Source organism: Atractosteus spatula, chromosome 12, assembly GCF_055471065.1.
Source record: "Atractosteus spatula isolate fAtrSpa1 chromosome 12, fAtrSpa1.hap1, whole genome shotgun sequence".
Classification (NCBI taxonomy): domain Eukaryota; kingdom Metazoa; phylum Chordata; class Actinopteri; order Semionotiformes; family Lepisosteidae; genus Atractosteus; species Atractosteus spatula.
Genome location: NC_142717.1, coordinates 453,333 through 472,705, shown reverse-complemented (window position 1 = coordinate 472,705; position 19,373 = coordinate 453,333). Strand labels below are relative to the sequence as shown.

Below are 19,373 nucleotides of genomic sequence, written 5' to 3'. Positions count from 1 at the left end.
CGACAAAAGTTCAAGCAGTTTCAAATCAAATATAAAACAACTTAAATTCTGTCATTATATGTTAGTACAAAATTCTGTACTTGGAAACAACTACTCAGTTTAATACTTCATATGTTTTTATGATAAATATAACATATGCAACGCTCTTATGATTTTCATATGTTTAGACTTAGTCTTAAGCAGAACCTCATCTAATATATATAATGTTAGATATATTTATTTCTATTTCACTGGGTAAATGAATACTTCCTGATGTCTCTCTATATATATAAATATTTTTTAACTTACAACAAATTTGACTGTTTAAATTGCAGCTTTGCAGCTTTTTTTGCTCCTGGCAGGATTGTGGTTTAGTTCATGGTTGCATGTTGTCATAGCTGGTGCAGTTGATCCTATCTACAGATTTGGCAAAAAAATAGAACATGGCTCACAGGTACAGGAAATAATAAAAAAACATAAGTGTTTACTCACAACACAAGTGTTTACTCAATATTTCCACACATTATATGTGGTATGCCCACCTATTCTGAACAACAGTATCCAAATGAGAAATAAAGTAAGATACAGCCAATCATAACCTTAAACTCCATATTCACCTGAGCATAAACGATAACCATTTAATCCATTGTAGCGTTCTGACATCTTTGGTTTAGTTTATTGAGGGGATGATAAAGAAATTGAACTGGTTCAGTATAAACTAACAGCTTTCTCCTGCAATTCTAGACTTGACACTGGTGAGGAAATTGGCCATCCTCCATACAGACATCAACAGAGGTGAGGACAACCTCTTAGCTAAGGCTGGTGACGTTTCTGTGCTAATCAAACAAAAAAAAGCTTTCACAGCTGGTTAGTCATAACCCTATCTAACGCACATGAGATGAAAGGAAAAGGCATAACCAAAGCATATTAAGAAGATATGTATTAGCATTGGCTACTGCTTCTGATCTTAACTGAATCAGATTTTTCCTTTTGGTTTCACAGCTGTTTAGTCACGCCCTTACAAATATTAGATGAAAGGAAGGCATTAAGAATGGTAGATATACAGTATACCTTTACTATGCACCATACATATACATATTTATATGGCTTACAGAACAAGAAACTCCTTCCAGGGTTATGTTGTGTTTTTACACCAAGTGACCACTATGAATTATGGGACTGGGTATATTTATATGTGAAAAATGCTATAGCACCCTGACCCCAGGTGTATATATTTAAATAGTCGGGGCTTGGTAGAACATTAGCTATCATAATGTAAAAAATTATCTTATATTAGACACAACAGGAAAACCCCACAACACAAAACAAACACCTTAAGATCTACCTTCTTGTGTCCGTCCTGGTAACTAACTGGGCTGCTGAGCTTCTTACCATCTTACCATCTCCAAATAAAGTCTTATTTTTTTCAATTAAAAAAAAATCAAAGCTCCGAAACCTCAAACAGTCTTGAGCTCTAAATGTTCCATGGTAGGTCAAACCCTTCCTTCATTCTCTTCCAATGGTACAGAGCATATCACAGATCTTGCTCAGAAAGTGGATTGAGATAAAAACTATAAACCTTTTGCTTTATAACTTTTTAATTATCACCCCACCAACTGACTTCCACAAATTGGTCAGGTGACTGAGGATGGCATGTCATTTTTTGCTGCCTTCTGGGTAATGTGGTTCTAACAATGACCAACACATTGTCTCAGTCTGCCACCTTCTTACAATATATATGTGCATTTATGAATCTAATTCCTAATACTGTACATAATGCTAGTTCTTAAAACATGACAAGACTGAAGATGTCTTAAGACACATATACATTCGTTTCAGTGGTCTATGTTAAGTATGCTCTGCTGATGAGGCGAAACAACTGGGGAGGTTATTAACCTAGACACACAAAAGCTGAATTAGCTTATCATAAAAAGGAAAGAGCTAATTAACATTCATTCCCATAATGTATGGTTGCATATGTATGTACATACATTATATGCAGGTACAGTTTTTTTGGATCAAGTCTATTGTTAATAATTCTTTCTCACTTGTTTATATTTACAGGACTTCTGTAAAGATGTCTTCAGCCATGGAAGCTGAATATGATTACAATAATTCATTTGAAATAGACTACAGAGAGGAGTTTGCTCCATGTAAATATGAAAAACATGGAGCTACCTTCCTTCCAGCAGTTTATTCTGTGTTGTTTGTAGTTGGGATAATAGGAAACGCTCTTGTTCTGTGGGTTGTGCTCTTGCATGTAAAGTTGAAAAGCATGACTGATGTTTGTCTTCTTAACTTGGCCATCGCTGACTTGCTGTTAGTTTTCTCCCTTCCATTCCTGGCTCATAATGCCCGAGACCAGTGGGTGTTTGGTGATCCCATGTGCAAAATAATCCTGGGTTCTTACAACATTGGTTTCTACAGTGGGATCTTTTTCATTACACTGATGAGTGTAGACAGATACTTAGCAATAGTCCATGCAGTGTATGCACTGAAAGCCAGAACAGCAATATATGGAGGAATTGCAAGTGTGGTCACCTGGATAGTTAGCGTTTTGGCTTCATTTCCTGAGATCATGTACATTACAGTTAACCTTGAGGAAGAGAAATCCAGATGTCTGCCTCTGTATTTTGAAAATAACAAACAGCCCTTGAGGGTATTTAGTGTATTTAAAATTAACGTTCTGGGTCTGCTGCTTCCCTCAGTCATCATGGTGTTTTGCTACTCAATGATCATAAGAAGGCTGCTCACATCCATGTCAGCCAAGAGGCATGCCATCAGACTTGTTCTCTGTGTAGTCATGGTCTTTTTCTTCTGTTGGACTCCATATAACATTGCATGTTTTTTTAAGGGCTTACAGCTTCTTGATATTATCAGCTCATGTCCATCCAGCAAGAAAATTATTTTGAGTCTCCAAATCACTGAGATGCTGGCCTACTCACATAGCTGTTTGAACCCCTTCATTTATGTTTTTGTTGGAGAGAAATTTAAGAGGCACCTCTCCAGGCTAGTAGCTGGTGGTCCCTGTAAAAACTTTAAAATACTGAAAAAGTATATGATACCAACGACAGGTTCTGTATATTCACAGTCAATAAGCATGGGTGACAATTCCGTACTTTCTGTACTATAAAATGTAAATAATATGTAATACAAAAAAAAGACAGGGCAGCACAGTGGTGCAGTGGTTAGCATTTCTGTCTGGCAGTACTGGCCCCTGGTTTCTGTTCTGGCTCTTCACCGAAACAAAAACAGAAGTAGAGAATCATTCCAACGACCACAGAAAAAAAGGCAAAACTGCTTTTTGTCTGCATCCCAGAAATCATTTTCTGATTAAGCTAAAATACTGATTTTTCATGGAGCTTCACAAAGCCTCCTATTGCTCGTATCCTTTCTGAATTTCCTAGACTCTGGTCTTCAAGGAGGGATTGTGTGTGTGGCAGCTGTATGAAGAACTGGTCGGTTTTTGCTTTATTGATATATTCATGTGAGATTTCATTAAAAAAATAAGAAAACCTGACATTTATATTTAGTGAATATGAATGGAGCTGAATTCAATTTAATTCACAGAAGAGTATATGTTATGTTAAGTAAGTTTTTACTGTACTTATTTGAGATAAAGTTTGCAAATATGTTTAAACAAAAGGATGTTGTTTTCATTTATTTACATTTTCATACAAAATCCTTCATTTTCATGCAAAACAAAAATGAGTTTATTTTAGTCAAAATAAAATAACATTTGACTATTTCACAATGGAAAATGTTTTGAAATTTCTTTTAAGTATGTTGGGGTCTTGCTCCTTTGGAAATTTTATGAAGAGTTTTCCTTCATGATGCAGATACCACTGGAATCTCGGGTATTGTGATACTGAAGCTCATCAGTCCATTAACTTGTAAAGAATACAGTTTATTTAACTTTTTGTTGTTTTCTGATGCTTTTCTGTAATTCATTTACATTAAGTGCATTAAAGTTGTTAAGAAAAAAATAAGAGCTTTCATTCATTGTCAGCGTTAAACCTCTTTGACAAAATCATTGACAAAATGAATTGAAATGTTCAAAGCAAAACTACTATTGAATTTCTTTTGATTGCTGGTGGTTAGCATTGCTGTGCTGCAGCGCTGGGACCCCCGGGTTCAATTCCTGGGCTGCTGTCTGCGTGGCGTTTGTATGTGCTCCCTGGTTCGTGTGGGTTTCCTTTGGGTGCTCCAGTTTCCTCCCACAGTCCAAAGACATGTTGGTGGGTTAATGGGCTTCTGGGAAAACTGGCCCTGGTGTGAGTGTGTGCATGAATGTGTCCTGCGATGGACTGCTGTCCCATCCAGGGTGTACCCTTCCTTGTGCCTATTGCATGCCTGGATAGGCTCTGTCTCCCCATGGGCCAGTATCAGGTAAATCAGTTTAAAATGGGTGGATGGAGGCTATGTAACCCCTGCATATAACAGGGATCCCAGCCACCCGGCCTGGGGAAGGTCTCCTTTAGCTCAGCCGGTGAGTTCCCTGTTGCATGACGCCGGAGACCCGGGTTCTCTCCCAGGCAGTGAGGGAGAACTGGCAGGGCAGGAGTGGCAGGGGCGGGAACCCCAAGAGCTGGTACATGTGTATTAATCCCTGTGGGCTGACCCACTGAGAAGAGGCAGTTTGCTATCCTGTCGCCAATGCTGCTAGACTTGTATCATTTTCAGGGTTTATGGAAAAAACTATAGCTCCCAGTTGAGTATTGTATAAGGTATACTTCCCTTCCATGTCGGATTTAAAGACATGTCTTTAGAATAGAGTTATATTCAGAGTAAAAATAAATTTGATGATAATTAATATATCACAAGGAAACTACTATATAAAGTATGAAAAAATACATTTATAAACTCCGATTTGGTCTCTAACGTTCCTACATTCTGTTTGCGCAGCACCTTATTAAATTCCATGCCTTGCCTCTCAAGGCAAGTTTATACAGTATAAAGATTAGATGAGAAAATAAGTTAAAGGGTTTGTAGCGGCAATGCTTATTAATAAGACAGAATTAAGTGCTGCTGTGCTTTTCCCAGAGAGGCCCCATTTCTCTCTCAAGCCTGCGGTCTAAGCCACAGAGAAGCCGTTAATGCTGTGTACTGTTTCAGAAATGTTTGCCATCCTGACACGGAACAGTTCCCAGGATGGGGGTGTGCCTGAGTAGTCATGATGGACAACTGGATACTTTTATCCAGAAGTAGCCACTACAACGGGAGCAAACCAAGTTTCTTCCCCTTAAAGAGTGACTTGCTCTGATTGATGCACAGAGAGTTTCCTAATTCAGCTAACTAGCAGTCCCTGGAGAACCACTGCCGGCTCGAAGCCAGTCAGCTTATCTTCGCTGTTCGTGCCAGGAGATATAAATCTGTACTGGATAAGTAAATCCAATATTCTACATTGCAGTTCGAGAATTCGATTGTATCTCAACACAGGTTGATATCAATTTAATTCATATAAGTAGTGTACTATATTTACTTATACAGTATATCATTGATACTGTATATTCAATATCTGTTGAACACCGGACAGGAGTAATCTACAGAGTAATGTAAAGTCAGAGTAATGTAGAGTTAACATCAATAGGTTGAAGTAGGGAGGACTCTTTCAGTTCTGGAGTGGCTCTGGTTATTGTGAAGTAGATAAGAAAAGATAAAATAAGATCACTTTATTAGCCATATACAATTTCTTGCATTAGGAATTTGTCTTTTCGCATACCCCAGCTTGCTCTCCGTGAGACACACAGGCACACAGACAGGGAGAGAGAATCTTGGGGTCAGAACGCAGGGTCAGCCATTTACTGTATACAGCTAAGTGCTGTTAGGATTCCTGTGTCCTTCACACTCAGATGATATCCTTGTTTTTTTTGCTATAAAAGGCATCGTGAACAGGGGTCTTCCATCTCCAGAACATTCTCCAAGTCTTTTGGTGATCAGCTAATTGCAACAGGAGCAGGATAGTGAGAGGATAGAGCATCATCAAGCACCTGGAAGGGCATTTCGTCACCTTCTGGAGGGCAGTCTAGAAAAGGTGCCCTAAACATTGTCTTATGACTTTTTACTGATTTTGGCCGTGTCCAGAAAGGTCACCTTTCATTGGATGAAAAGCACATAAGAGAGTACCTCAAGAACCTCATGGACTACCCAGACACTAACATTTTACTGCATTTGAGGCCCAAGATATCCAGTTTCAAAGCAAACAGGAAGAAAACTGATATCGACTACTGGCAGATAAAGGCCATCAACAAACCCAGATGGCGTAAGATTATTTGAGAAGGAACTCAGCACTTTGAGAGACAAACGTATCAAGAGGAGGAAGCAAAGTAAAAGCATCAAAGATCAGTCCCCACGACTGGACAGTAAGCGCCCAGGAATCTTAAAAGATATCTTAACCAGAGAGGTTGGGGATCCCGTGTAGGTCTTATCAGTCACCTTTGTGGTCTATGGAGGACAATCATCTACCAGCCATTGCGAGGCCATGAATATTAAATACCTTTTCTTGCTTGTCAGTATCCCCTGGTGATTAATTTATTCAAAAATAAGATCAAAAGTTAAAAGTTAAATTAAACTAAAATGAAAAATATGTACTGGCTCAGAATTCACACAGAGTAAAATAATTCTATAAACCAGAACAGATGTGCTGGGTGAACAGATCCAAAAACATTTTGTAACTCCTTCAAAATTGTGTTTTTCAGAATTTATTCAAATACTGTATAATGTGGGCTAGCAATTTTAACAGTGAGACATTATGATATTTTAAGCATTTATTTGCAAAAGTACGCAAGATTGTAAGACCTTTAGAAACTACAGGTTATTTCCACTCACCAAGGTGAAATCACCAAGGGTAAGCTGTGGTATTTATGATCATACAAAGAAAAAAGGCCAAATCATTTTCATCATCCCCCTATCAACTTTCCTCACTCAACTGTCACGGTTTCTGAATTTCGTCTGAAATATTTCTTTCAGATTGTCCAGCAGCTCTTTATATGCTGGTTTGATTTGTTCCTGCATGCTGAACAAGCAAAAGACTTGCCACTTGCACATTTTATGCTGCGACAGAGATATTCCAGTTTCAATCTGAATTAAAGTGAATCGAAAAGAAGAAGTTTAAAGTTTTGAGATATAAACTCATCAATAGAGGCTGTATTTTTATGTGGACAGGAAGAGCGTTCCAAAGACGAGGGGATTGCCACTGAAAAGGCTCAGACCTCTAATGTGCGATGTGAAGACCTTGAAATGCTGAGGAGAGTATGTGGGGAGAGTAACTCAGGAGACAGGCCTGGTCGGTAAAGAAGGGAATTTTCAAGTTTGTCCAGTAAGGGACTGGTCACCAGTGTAGGTTTTTAGTGGAAATCGACACTATATTTTCTGATACCCTGGCCTAATGGCAACATACATACTGTATGAATATTGAAAAGGTAAGTGGGAAGTCTGTGTGAAAAACACATAAAACTCCTACCCAATAGCTGCCTGCTTCCTTTTGTTTTATGTTAAGATAAAGTAGACACTTAAGCACTGTTAGACTTCATGAGGAAAGGAAAAATTACATTTAAATGAAGAAAACCTGTTGGAAATATTATTCTTTTTGTATAGCAAGGCCCAGAGTTGTATAAAGCCAAATGCATGGTCTTACACATTGAATGACATGGGTTCTTGAAAAACTTTAAAAAAATATCTACACTAATTTTCAGTTCCCTGAGACTTGGAATTTTCTCATGAGTTTTAGGTCTCATTTTTTGTAATAAAATATGTCCTCTTAATAATATGCCTCTGTTTAATCTTTTTTTGTTTTGTTTTTATATTAAATAGACAAAAATGGGAACTGTGCTATATTTGAGTAGCTGGCCATCTCGTCTTAGTCAGAGATCCCTTCTGGCCACTCAGGAGAGAGCATGACCTTTCAACGAGTTAATCTGAGCACATAGCATGTACAGTAACTATATAACTGAGTGTAGATGATGCACCTCTTGAGAATTCCTGTTTAATTATATCTTGTGCTCCAGAAACATAAGCTTCCAAATGCACTAGAGAGTTCAAACTCCGTAAAGGATAACTGTGTGCAGATAAAGCCACCTTGAACTTCTGCAACGGAGGCGTCTTTAAAGATCAGTCCTCCCACATCTTTGAAAGATGAAGTTGTGGAAATAATTTTGTTTCATGTGAAGTTGCAAATGAAGCATAGAAAGTGGTTTGGGGTTAAGGTATTTGATTCTGAACCTGCTCAGACAGAACATTTCCCTAACTTGCTCATTCACTATTCATATTTGTATTTGTCATAAAAATGAAAATGAAGGCACTCATGCATTTTAAGGTTACCTGTAAATCATACAACTATGAGCCTTCATAAATACTTTTAAGTTGCTGCAAAGTCTATTGATAGGTTAACTTAAAAATACATTTATAAACGTTTCTATACAGACTTTTGGTTAGTCTAAGTACAGAAAGGAGTTACTGCTCTCCAAACTGAATTCCAAATTCATTTTTTTTCAGCTACACGAATAGTACTTTTATTGTCAGGTTCATCTTTTGTGTCTCATAAAGATTCCAGAATTAATTTTCTAAGGCAAATACATAAAATGTGACCCATCATTTTATTGCTCCTGTGCTTTCTCATGCAAACATATAGACTAACATTGTTAAAAAAACGGAACGGAACATGGTGAACAATCAAGCAGATACATGAAAAGGACAGTTACATTGACTCTTACAGTAGGAAAGACGGACATTTATACGCTCAGAGAAAACATGACTTTGAGATTAAGAGAATTAATATGGTGTCAAGCTTTAAAGTAAATTTTATTTCAACAACAGAACCTTTATAATTAATAAAGAAAACTGGGTCTATGCCGATGTAAAACTAATGGAATGATATGGATGCTAGTCCACATGCGGTAGAACGCTGGAAATCCCATTATGGAGAATAAATAGCGAAGAAATACGTTAAAAACCCGTAGTTGTTCTGCCAGGTTTTGATTAATTTTGACTATTATAATTAGCCATTAAAATGATTATTAATGAAATATTTATTTTAAATTATTAGCAATATTAAAAATTTTAATTTTGGCTATACAGGCAAGTTTTGAACCTAGTGTATTTTTAAGTGAGCGACTAGTCAAGTATGCAAATAACAATGAAAAACGTTTAAGCAATTCTACTGTTATTTGATCAAATATAGCCAAAATTAATTAATAACATCTCCAATAAGCGGGTTCAATCCATTAAAAAAAGTATTGAGGCAACAGAAAAGATTTGTTTTTAAATGGACTACAATTTTTTTCCAATGGAAACGGCAAGCCGATAAATCAGTCATACTGCCACCTGAGAACAATTACGGGTTTTAAGGCATTTGGCTATGTTTTTCTCCTTAATGGGACTTCAGGTAGGCGTTTCTAGGACTAATCTGAATCTGTAAAGAGCAGATGGTTCAGCTAACGAATTAAATGATCTCCACTGAAACTTTGCAAAGTCACACGATAAATCAGCATTTCTGGAATAATGAACCTCTCGCTTACAACATACCGAGAGAGCAGCAGACTGAAGTCAAGATCAAACTTCAATCAAAAATCAAGCTAATGGAGCTGCTCTCAGGCATGGTGATTATGTTTACTCACCCTTTTTCAAATGACATTCTAGATACTTTGTGTGATCCAGAATTACAGAGAAAAAAAATCCAAAACAGGAAAAAGGGGCAGGGAAATGTTTAAAATAAAAATATATTAGCCAGGACAAAACCCATCAAACACAAATCACATTCTTACACATCTCTTCAGGTAGACATTTCAACAACAATTACTGTACATGTGAGAATGCAGCCCTTCGGCAACCACACAGATGTAATCAGTCATGATTGCCTTAAAAGCAAAGTTGCCAATCATCAGCCCAGTGCTGTCAGTGAGTAAAAAAATATTAATTCCCACACAATATACTCATGCTTTCTGAATTAATTTCAGAAAAATAGCAAAGCCCCAAAACCTCTTCAGATGTATTTAAAAAGGACATTACTTAACAGCCTCTCATGAGCATATTTCATACTGAAAAGTCAATAAGCTGACAAATCTTTTAGGGGATTGTCTTCAAATCCCTTAACAGATATCTGACTCCTCTTTTTTACTTTGCTTTATCATTAATTTAATCTAGTTACATAGCCTTTATTATTTTGTAACTTAAATATTATAGTAGAAATAATTAAACACCAACTAAAATTTTTTACCTACACTTCTCCTAATTATAATTTTCTTAATAAAATGAGCTTACATTGGGCAGCCTTCACACCTACAGTAGATACATCAAGTAAGAATAACAAAATATTCCAAAATGTATGGATTACAGAGAAAAAACTACCAATTTATTGATATATCCCTCCACGTACATATCATTTAATCATTTCTGTACTCTTTGATCTTGTAGTCATATACAGTACTTTTCTCTACTACATCAGTGTAGGTGTACCTACCTCTGGCTACCTTAAAATAGCACTAACAAAACAGGAAGTGCATTTCTCAGCTTCTTCATGAGCTTTGAAGGCTTTGAATTTTAGATTCTACTAGGACACATTTTCATCCCTTTTATGGTGAGTATACCTATTTAAAATATAATTTAATATATTTCACCATATTTGCCTATCTTACCTGTTTACCATAACTGGTATATTCTGCTTTTTACACTGAAATACCATAGAAAGTGGATTTAGTAGTTAAGTCTTCTTGAAATACTAAAAATGCTAAAAACACACTGATATTCAGTTTCTGAAAAAGTGAAAAAAATTAACAGCATCTGATATCAGTATGGTCTATTAAACCAATATCAAAGATAAACATAATATTGACAATAAGACAATATAGATATACATGTATTATTATTTTTTATTATAAAATGTTATGATTCAAGACAACCAACAATTCAGATGCATCCATAGAGGAAATGTAAAATAAAATGAAATACTATTTATGATCTATAGGGGGTTAAAGAGGGAAAGTTATTTTGTAAGCTATCGATGTTTTAAAAGCAATCAACATACAGGATGTATGTACATTTTAAGAAAAAACATGTTCTGGTGATTCTCCTTCCCATTTAATGTACAACGGAGTTGGATTGTTTGAAATAAGGTTGTCACAAGGTTTCTTAGTACTTGCACTGATTGTGCATTTAGTTTAGGTTACAAAAGTCAGCATACAAAGCTCAGTGTGTGAAAATCTGAATTAAACAATGCAAACCGCAACAACAATATTGATAACTGCAAGCAGTAGTATAACTTTAAAGCCGGCACCACTTTCATGAAATACTGCAGTAACCTCTGCCCAGACACATCACAAAAAAAGTTTTGCAGTCTTCTGGCATATAACCTGTTTGACCAGAAGAAGGCATATATTTCCATGAGTTTGCGAATGGTTTCACATTCCAGTAAAAGATTCATAATCATACAGAAAAAAAAGTTTCTAATTTTGGAACTCTCACAACTGAGTGCTACAAAATTAGTTTGAGATGGCAGACTTTTAATGACATGAATTCAGTAGTTCAGTCAAACCTAAATTTACTCATACTGTAGTACAGGTGTGACTGTTGCTGGGCGAGAACACGACAGCCTCTCTGTCAGGATGAGGTCTTCCGAACACACCAAAAAAGCGGGTGAGACCCCATAGCGCTGAAGCACAATTTTATAAGTTACAAGGACTCGAACACTAATGAGGGTGTGATTAGCAGAATGGGAGAATATAAAGGGGTATGTAAGGTCCAATGGAAGCATTATTACCTTTCCAAGCTAACCAGTGGGATTGAAACATTTGGGGGCATGGGGAGCTTTGTTTGCATTGAAACATTCTGAATATCATGTTAAAATATGCTGCAAAACCTAAAAAATATTGTTTCGAGTGAGAGAGACGAGAGGCTTAATGGAACCTTCAGTGCAGCATCCCCTCTAGAGCTGGGCTTCATCAGTTACAGACCACAGAAGGACACGAGTGAAGGAAGGAGAGAGAGGATGGGTACCGGGTACAGAGGGTGGGACAGAGGTCTCCCAGGGAGCTCTGGGGGACAGTGATGTCAACTGTGCAAGCTGAGGGAGAAGGGTGTTTCTGAAAGATTTGTGAGTGGACTGATGGAGTGGGGGTGACGAGGCTGACCAGAGGGGCCTGAGAGAAAGCTAGCGGGCTCAGGGAGATGGGGGGCAAAGGCGAGCAATGACAGCACTCACCCAGGGGACACGGCAGAGAATGCAGGTTTCCGAGGTGGAGAAACAGACCACAGACCGCAGTTTTGGGGAATGTTGCTCTGGGACAAATCTGGCATCCAACTCAAACTGGTTACCATCCAGCAGGTGGAAAAGAAAAGGAAACGCAAAGTTTGTCTTTTACAAAAGTGAGCCTGATATTGTATCGTGCTACACAAAATGCACAATCGAGTCAGCCAGAAAAATAATATTTATACATAGGTAGAAGTGGGCGAGAAAATGTGGTATTTCTATATACCAATTTGCCAGTTTCAAAAGGTCTGATTACACTATCTTTTGGTTACAGATCTGATTTAAGCCTTTTATAACGTTATTTGTGATCATGGCATTATTTGTAGTGAGTAATTTTGAGGAATTGACACAGAGGTATTGCAGAGACTAATACAGTGTAAAACTGATGAGGGAGACCTTTAAATATGACATTTTGTCTTTGACTAAGGATGGGCACTGTGCGCTCAGATTGAAAAACTGGAAATGTAACACCAATTCATAAAACCAGAAACCTATGGACCTATTAGGCTCTTCTAATTCAGAAGAATGACATTTCCGGAGATTGTTAACGTGGATTTAGAAATGAGAGGTCTAGATTCACTCACCTCAATTAGTTGAGATAGTTGAGAACAGTTGATATAGCTAAAGCATATGACAATATATTTAGATGTATAGAATGGCTATGGTCCTATAGAAAAGGTTTACTAACAACTGACAAAAGCTGTAAAAATCAAATGTATTGTATGGGCTGGGATTCAATACTGATCAACAAATAGGAAACAGTGAATCATTGTAAGACACATAACTATGTGGAGTGGTGAACCGCAGGAATTTTGTGACATGTTGTTCTTCCTGATCCTTATCAACATCTTATGGTATACTTCGTGCACTGCATTTGCAGGCAATAAAGATACGGGAAGCATGATCACAGAAGCAGCAGGAAACAACTTACAAGAAAGTACTAAGATACGATCTTGAATTTGGCAGACACTTGGCATTTGATATTTAATGTTAACAAAAAGGCTCCACATAGGAAGTAGGAACAGACAGTAGCTACGCATATGGATGTTACAATGGCAACTCTACACATCAAAGTGATATGGGTGTTTCATGTAGCTCTTTCTCTGTCCTCATAAACACAATGCAGGGAAACAATAAAAAAATGTTAAGGCCAAATGTTTGAGTATATAATAAAATGTTTCGATTTAAAACGGGGGATATTGCATTTAAGGTTTACAATGCATTAGTTAGACCTCATTTAGAATAGCATCTTCATTTTTGTCACCACAGCACAAAAATGATATTGTACCTGACAAATTGTTAGATTAAGAGCAGCAAAAATGATTAATTGTCTCACTGGATTGTCATATATAGAATTTTTAAAATAATGTTCAGCAAAAGTGTTGACATAAAGGAGATAGAGAAGAGACTTCATCCAAGTTTTTCTCTAAAGGGAACAGATAGGTTAGCACTGCAGCCTCACTGTCCTCGGTTCCATTCTGGACTGGAATTTCTGTCGTGTTGAATTTGTATGTCTATTTCACATCTGGATGGTTTAACATGTTTACATTTAATAAAGATATCACATGAGATAATGAGGACAGATATGTTGATAGCTATTTGCCAGTACGAGATTTCTTTCAGACACACTGAAGTGTTGTTGAGGATATCTAACTATAACTGTGTGTAACCAAAAGCAGTAAACCTTATTTACCAAGCACCGAACACTTCTGGGGTAAACTGGGAAAGGCGGTAATTTATTGTTCAAATGTTGTTACAGTACTGAGCACTGAGCCATACACTGGATGATGTGTAATTCCAGATCACTGAATGAAATAAGAAGGTCATTATAAAGACACCTAACCCATCACAGAAGGGTTTCAGAGGAATTCGACACCTGCAAGATCAAACCTCTACATTAGTTAAAACTGTAATATCAGCTTTGGATTGTTCAACTGGATTTTATACCGTTGTGGGGTAGCACTGTAGTGCAGCGGTGAGCATTGCTGCCTCACAGAGCTGGGGCCCCGGGCTCAGGTCGAGATCTGGGGTGCTGACGTATCTGCGTGGAGTTTGTACAGTATGTTCTCCCCAGGTTCACGTGGGTCTCCTCCCACAGTCCGAAGACATACTGGTAGGTGAACTGGCTTCTGGGAAAACTGGCCCCTGGTGTGAGTGTGTGCGTGTCTGTGCTTGTGTCTGTGTGTGTGCTGGACCGGCGTACTGTCCAGGGTGTATCCTGTGTTGCGCCCATTGCTTGCTCTGGTTGACCTATGACCGTGAATTGGAAGAAAGGGTTAGAAAATAGAAGGATACAGAATTGCTTAAAATAGTTATTTAATGTGGGTGATTATGTAATTACAATGGCTCCTTAAATAGATATGAAGGTGAAGACATGGTATATGTAGAGAACATAAAAATATGTTTATGAATACTGTACTTGATCTCTTTGAAAGAATATGGTAATCACTTCAGAGTAGATGAAGTAGAGGACAAAAGGAAATTAAATTTTTTCGATGTGTTATGAGCTAATTATTTTTTCATGTAATTACAGACTTGACCACTGGTGTGGAAAAATTACCATCCATATTATGGAGAACAGGTGAGGGGACAATTTCTGCTGTTGATATTTCTATGTTTAACCAAAAAACTGATTTAAAAAAACTCATTTTTTTCAGTTGGTTATCCACAACACTAACACACATAACATGAGATTTGACGTGATAAATATTTAACCAGTTTACTTCCAAATTACAATTGGATCTCAGGAATGGGAATGATATCTTCCAAAACTTAACACCTTTTTATGTAAATGATAAACTTGATTACATATATTTTACAGATATGTCATGTTAACCAAAACAATATTTTTTCAAATCTTGTATCAGTTTAAACATTTTCATCTAATTAACATGTTTGACATCATGGAATCTGGTTATAGAGGAATTGCTCTTCTTAATCCAAATGGGATTTGATTCTTTGTTAATCTCTTGGAACAGGCTCCTTGTCGATAATTGGGTCTAACTCAGTTATATTTTACAGCACTCCTGCGCAGATGCCTTCAACCAGTGAAGACGAATACAATTACACAGAAATAGACTACAGTGGCAACTTCTTTTCATGTAAATATGAAAAACATGGAGCTGCCTTCCTTCCAGCAGTTTATTCTGTGTTGTTTGTAGTCGGGATAATAGGAAACGCTCTTGTTCTGTGGGTTGTTCTCTTGCATGTAAAGTTGAGAAGCATGACTGATGTCTGTCTTCTTAACTTGGCCATCGCTGACTTGCTGTTAGTTTTCTCCCTTCCATTCCTGGCTCAGAATGCCCGAGACCAGTGGGTGTTTGGTGATCCCATGTGCAGAATAATCCTGGGTTCTTACAACATTGGTTTCTACAGTGGGATCTTTTTCATTACACTGATGAGTGTAGACAGATACTTAGCAATAGTCCATGCAGTGTATGCACTGAAAGCCAGAACAGCAATATATGGAGGAATTGCAAGTGTGGTCACCTGGATAGTTAGCATTTTGGCTTCATTTCCTGAGATCATGTACATTACAGTTAACCTTGAGGAAGAGAAATCCAGATGTCTGCCTCTGTATTCTGAAAATAACAAACAGCCCTTGAGGGTATTTAGTGTATTTAAACTTAACGTTCTGGGTCTGCTGCTTCCCTCAGTCATCATGGTGTTTTGCTACTCAATGATCATAAGAAGGCTGCTCACATCCATGTCAGCCAAGAGGCATGCCATCAGACTTGTTCTCTGTGTAGTCATGGTCTTTTTCTTCTGTTGGACTCCATATAACATTGCATGTTTTTTTGAGGGCTTACAGCTTCTTAATATTGGCTACTCATGTACATCCAGCAAGATACTTATTTTGAGTCTCCAAATCACTGAAACGGTGGCCTACTCGCATAGCTGTTTGAACCCCTTCATTTATGTTTTTGTTGGAGAGAAATTTAAGAGGCACCTCTCCAGGCTAGTAGCTGGCAGCATTTGTGAAAACTGTAAAATCTTGAAAATCTATCTGCCTTTAACTGCAAACTCTGTATATTCACAGTCAACAAGTATAGGGGATCATTCTACAGGGTTATGAAATACTTTTTTAGATGTGGATTATACTGAGGATTGCTGAGCTTCCAATAATTAAAGGTCAGCAGTGGGCGCTCACCCTGCGGTCCATTTGGGTTCTAATTCTAATCCCAATGATTTACCAATCATGGCCTCCTAATAATCCCCCTCTATGAATTGGCTTCATTACTCTACTCTGCTCCCCACTGATAGCCGATGTGTGGTGGACATTCTGGCACACTATGGCTGCCGTCGCATCATCCAGGTGGATGCTACACATTGGTGTTGGTGGAGGGGATCCCCATTACCTGTAAAACGCTTTGAGTGGAGAGTCCAGAAAAGCACTATATGAGTGTAAGCAATTATTATTATTTTTATTATTATATTAAGACGGTATTAATGAACCTTACCCATCACCAAAAGCCATGCGGCAGTGGTGGGGGCGTGTCCAATGTGGAGGCGGAGCCCTGCAGGAAGCACAACGCCTCGCATTTGTAGTGTAGTCCCAGCTGTCCCGGATCCTAGATGTTGAGCCCCAGCTGGGAAGGTCCTATAAAGGCACACTGGACACCCCCAGACGGGACGAGCAGGGCCACCCCACCGGAATGGGGGGTATTTTTACACTGACAGTCCCGGGGGGGTTGCACCCATGTATGGCGTTCTTTTGCTTTGTGCCTGTCCCATCACGTATTTTCACCAGGGCAGGCACACCTTTGTCACACACAGAGTTCTTGTCTCCCCTCCAGGCTGGTCCCCGCTGTGCTAGCTAGCGGCTCTTCTTTTTCCCAGGCTGGACCACATTAAATAGGGTACGCCCAGCCTGGAGGTCGCTAAGCACAGCGGTACACCTTTCTTTTTGCTTTTTGTTTCATTTTTTACCCCTTTTGAGTGTTATTTTATGGTCCCTGCTAACCTCACACCGGTGCTTCCGTGCCTCAGTTAGGAGCATTGACCTTTTACCGGCGCTCCCCTCGGCTCCGCCCACTTCCGCACTGTCACAGACACCAGTCGGCTAGGTTTACCGTTGTCGTGTATGTGTATGTGCTACGAACTGCTAAAAGAAACAAAATAACAGGAGGCAAGGACTATGTTGCAGGCTGCTCTTGTCATTTACTGGACTGCACGGAACTTCTTTCCAATTACACGTTACATACAGTATAATATAGCTTCCAAGGAGGTATACATCTGCCAATGGAAATAGATCCAGTGAGCAAATCTACATACATTACAACCATGAACAATTTTCATCTCTGCATTTTGTCTGCAATGTGAAAAAAACATTTTCTAAATAGATTGAATTCTTGTTTTTTGTGGCGCTGTATCTGACCTCTTCTTGTTTGTGTGCTTGCTTATGTTCTGAGGATGAAGAGGAAGAACACAGAAGTTCACTCTTACGGTATATGCAAAGCACTCTGGGATCCTTTGGGTTGAAAAGTGTTATAAAACTACAAAAAATAATTGGGTACAAATGAATGTTGCAAAAGTAAGGGAGTGTTATAATAGACATTGTATCTATGAAATGCAGAAGAAATCATCTTATTATGTGTGCTTAAATGATTTCAGCTTATCGTGTTTTAAATTATCTGCAGCATTCATATGGGAAGACTTCTGTCAACTGCCCCAGTTTCCCATTACATTTTCATGTACTGTAAAGCCGTGTGTATACTTGTGGAAAAACTAACTTTTGAAATCTCTCAAATGTAAAAAGCATATTTACTGCATACAGTATATTTTTAAATAAAAGTCTTAAATCTTGAAAAACCTTTAGTCTTCTGAGTTTGTCTTTCTTTCATTTACTGTACATGACCTGCTTTCTTACAACCAAACTCTCAAAGACAATTTATTAAAATTTCAGTTTAACTTGGTAATAATTTTAAATAAAATTTAAGATTTTAAGACATAAATTGTGCCATCCTCCCACCTTGTGCCCATATACTTGCCAGGATAGGCTTAGAAAATGGATAGATATATTTTGCCATTCAGATTTATTCAGACCTTGTAATGACACAGGAACAAAAACATCATATAACACAATATTTTAGGATTGGATTCTTGATAAATTCTAAAAATTATTTGCTACAGCAAATAATAGTTTTCTGCTCTTTGTGTCCTGAAGATGCATGTTTGTGTAATGATTGCCTTTGGATTCATACAGTAGTTACCACCAGAAGCTCTTGTCTCACAGCCTGTTGTGGCAAGACATACCTGAATCTTCCTCCTGTTAGGTTTGTCACTATATCTGCAGCCTTTCATTCCGTCATGCAGGGCACTACTATAGATCTTAATAGATCAGGTGTTTGTGGAGTATTTTATAGCCATCTCCCAGTGATTTATTCAGTTAATCGTCACCTTATCATCCTTATTGAAAAAATATTTTATACGTTTAAATGGTTCAAACAATATTACGTTTCTTCTTGCAGTTCCAATACTTTAATAAGATTGTGTCCTTTGTAAAGGATACCTGTCACTGTAAACTTTGTACAAGAGAAATTCAGAAATAATAACATTGAGAGAAATTCTGAAAGCAAACAGCAAGTGGTTATTTTTCTAATTTCCATAACCAAGTGGGTGTGAGGTATAGTGGTAACTATCGGGAAAATTCAGATTATTCATCTGCAGTTGTAAACATTTACTTTGGAAAAACTCTGTCATGCTGGTGAGTGTTGGTATTTAAAGTCTGTTTATTTATGCCATTCAACTTGACTTTTGTAAGACCACTTTGGGGTGTCTGAGGTGTGGTGCACGTGTGGTGAGGATAGTACATAATCTCTTCAGTATCATTAAACTCAGTAGCCTTGCGCAAAAGGAAATGCGTCAGCCAGGCAGTGGCAGACTGGCCTTCTCGCCACAAAAAGTACAGATGGATGCAGGATTATTTCAAACACAGAAATAATGAAACTGTACATGATCCCTTATATCTCTACTCACCGTATCTCGCCCTCTGTCCACTCTCCCTCAAGGTCTTGTTCTAGCCTGCTCTTTATTCCTGTGCAGTCCCGCAAGGTTGACTAACAGGGGTTTGCTTGTCGAGGTGTTTGCTTGCCATATTAAAGCCTTTTCATTTGTTTCATCTGTGTAAATTACATGCTGTGATGAAATGTAG

At 38.0% G+C, this 19,373-nt stretch overlaps 2 protein-coding genes across 3 annotated transcripts; both read left to right on the top strand.

Moving 5' to 3' along the window:
• Window positions 1–2,049: 2,049 nt before the first annotated feature.
• Window positions 2,050–3,140, top strand: LOC148822484 (C-C chemokine receptor type 4-like). The gene has a single exon (XM_088929091.1). The coding sequence runs from the start codon at window positions 2,057–2,059 to the stop codon at window positions 3,110–3,112; it is 1,056 nt and encodes a 351-aa protein (XP_088785217.1). The 5' UTR covers window positions 2,050–2,056; the 3' UTR covers window positions 3,113–3,140.
• Window positions 3,141–3,367: 227 nt separating this feature from the next.
• On the top strand, window positions 3,368–18,031 carry LOC148822483 (C-C chemokine receptor type 4-like). 2 transcript variants are annotated; one of them, XM_088929090.1, is made up of 3 exons: window positions 3,368–3,437; window positions 14,754–14,801; window positions 15,242–18,031. In XM_088929090.1, exons 2-3 carry the CDS (start codon window positions 14,791–14,793, stop codon window positions 16,293–16,295), a joined length of 1,065 nt encoding a protein of 354 aa, XP_088785216.1. In that variant the 5' UTR covers window positions 3,368–3,437; window positions 14,754–14,790; the 3' UTR covers window positions 16,296–18,031. The 2 variants fall into 2 exon arrangements, with proteins under 2 accessions (XP_088785216.1, XP_088785215.1); XM_088929089.1 differs by lacking the exon at window positions 3,368–3,437 and adding an exon at window positions 10,493–10,552.
• Window positions 18,032–19,373: the final 1,342 nt, after the last annotated feature.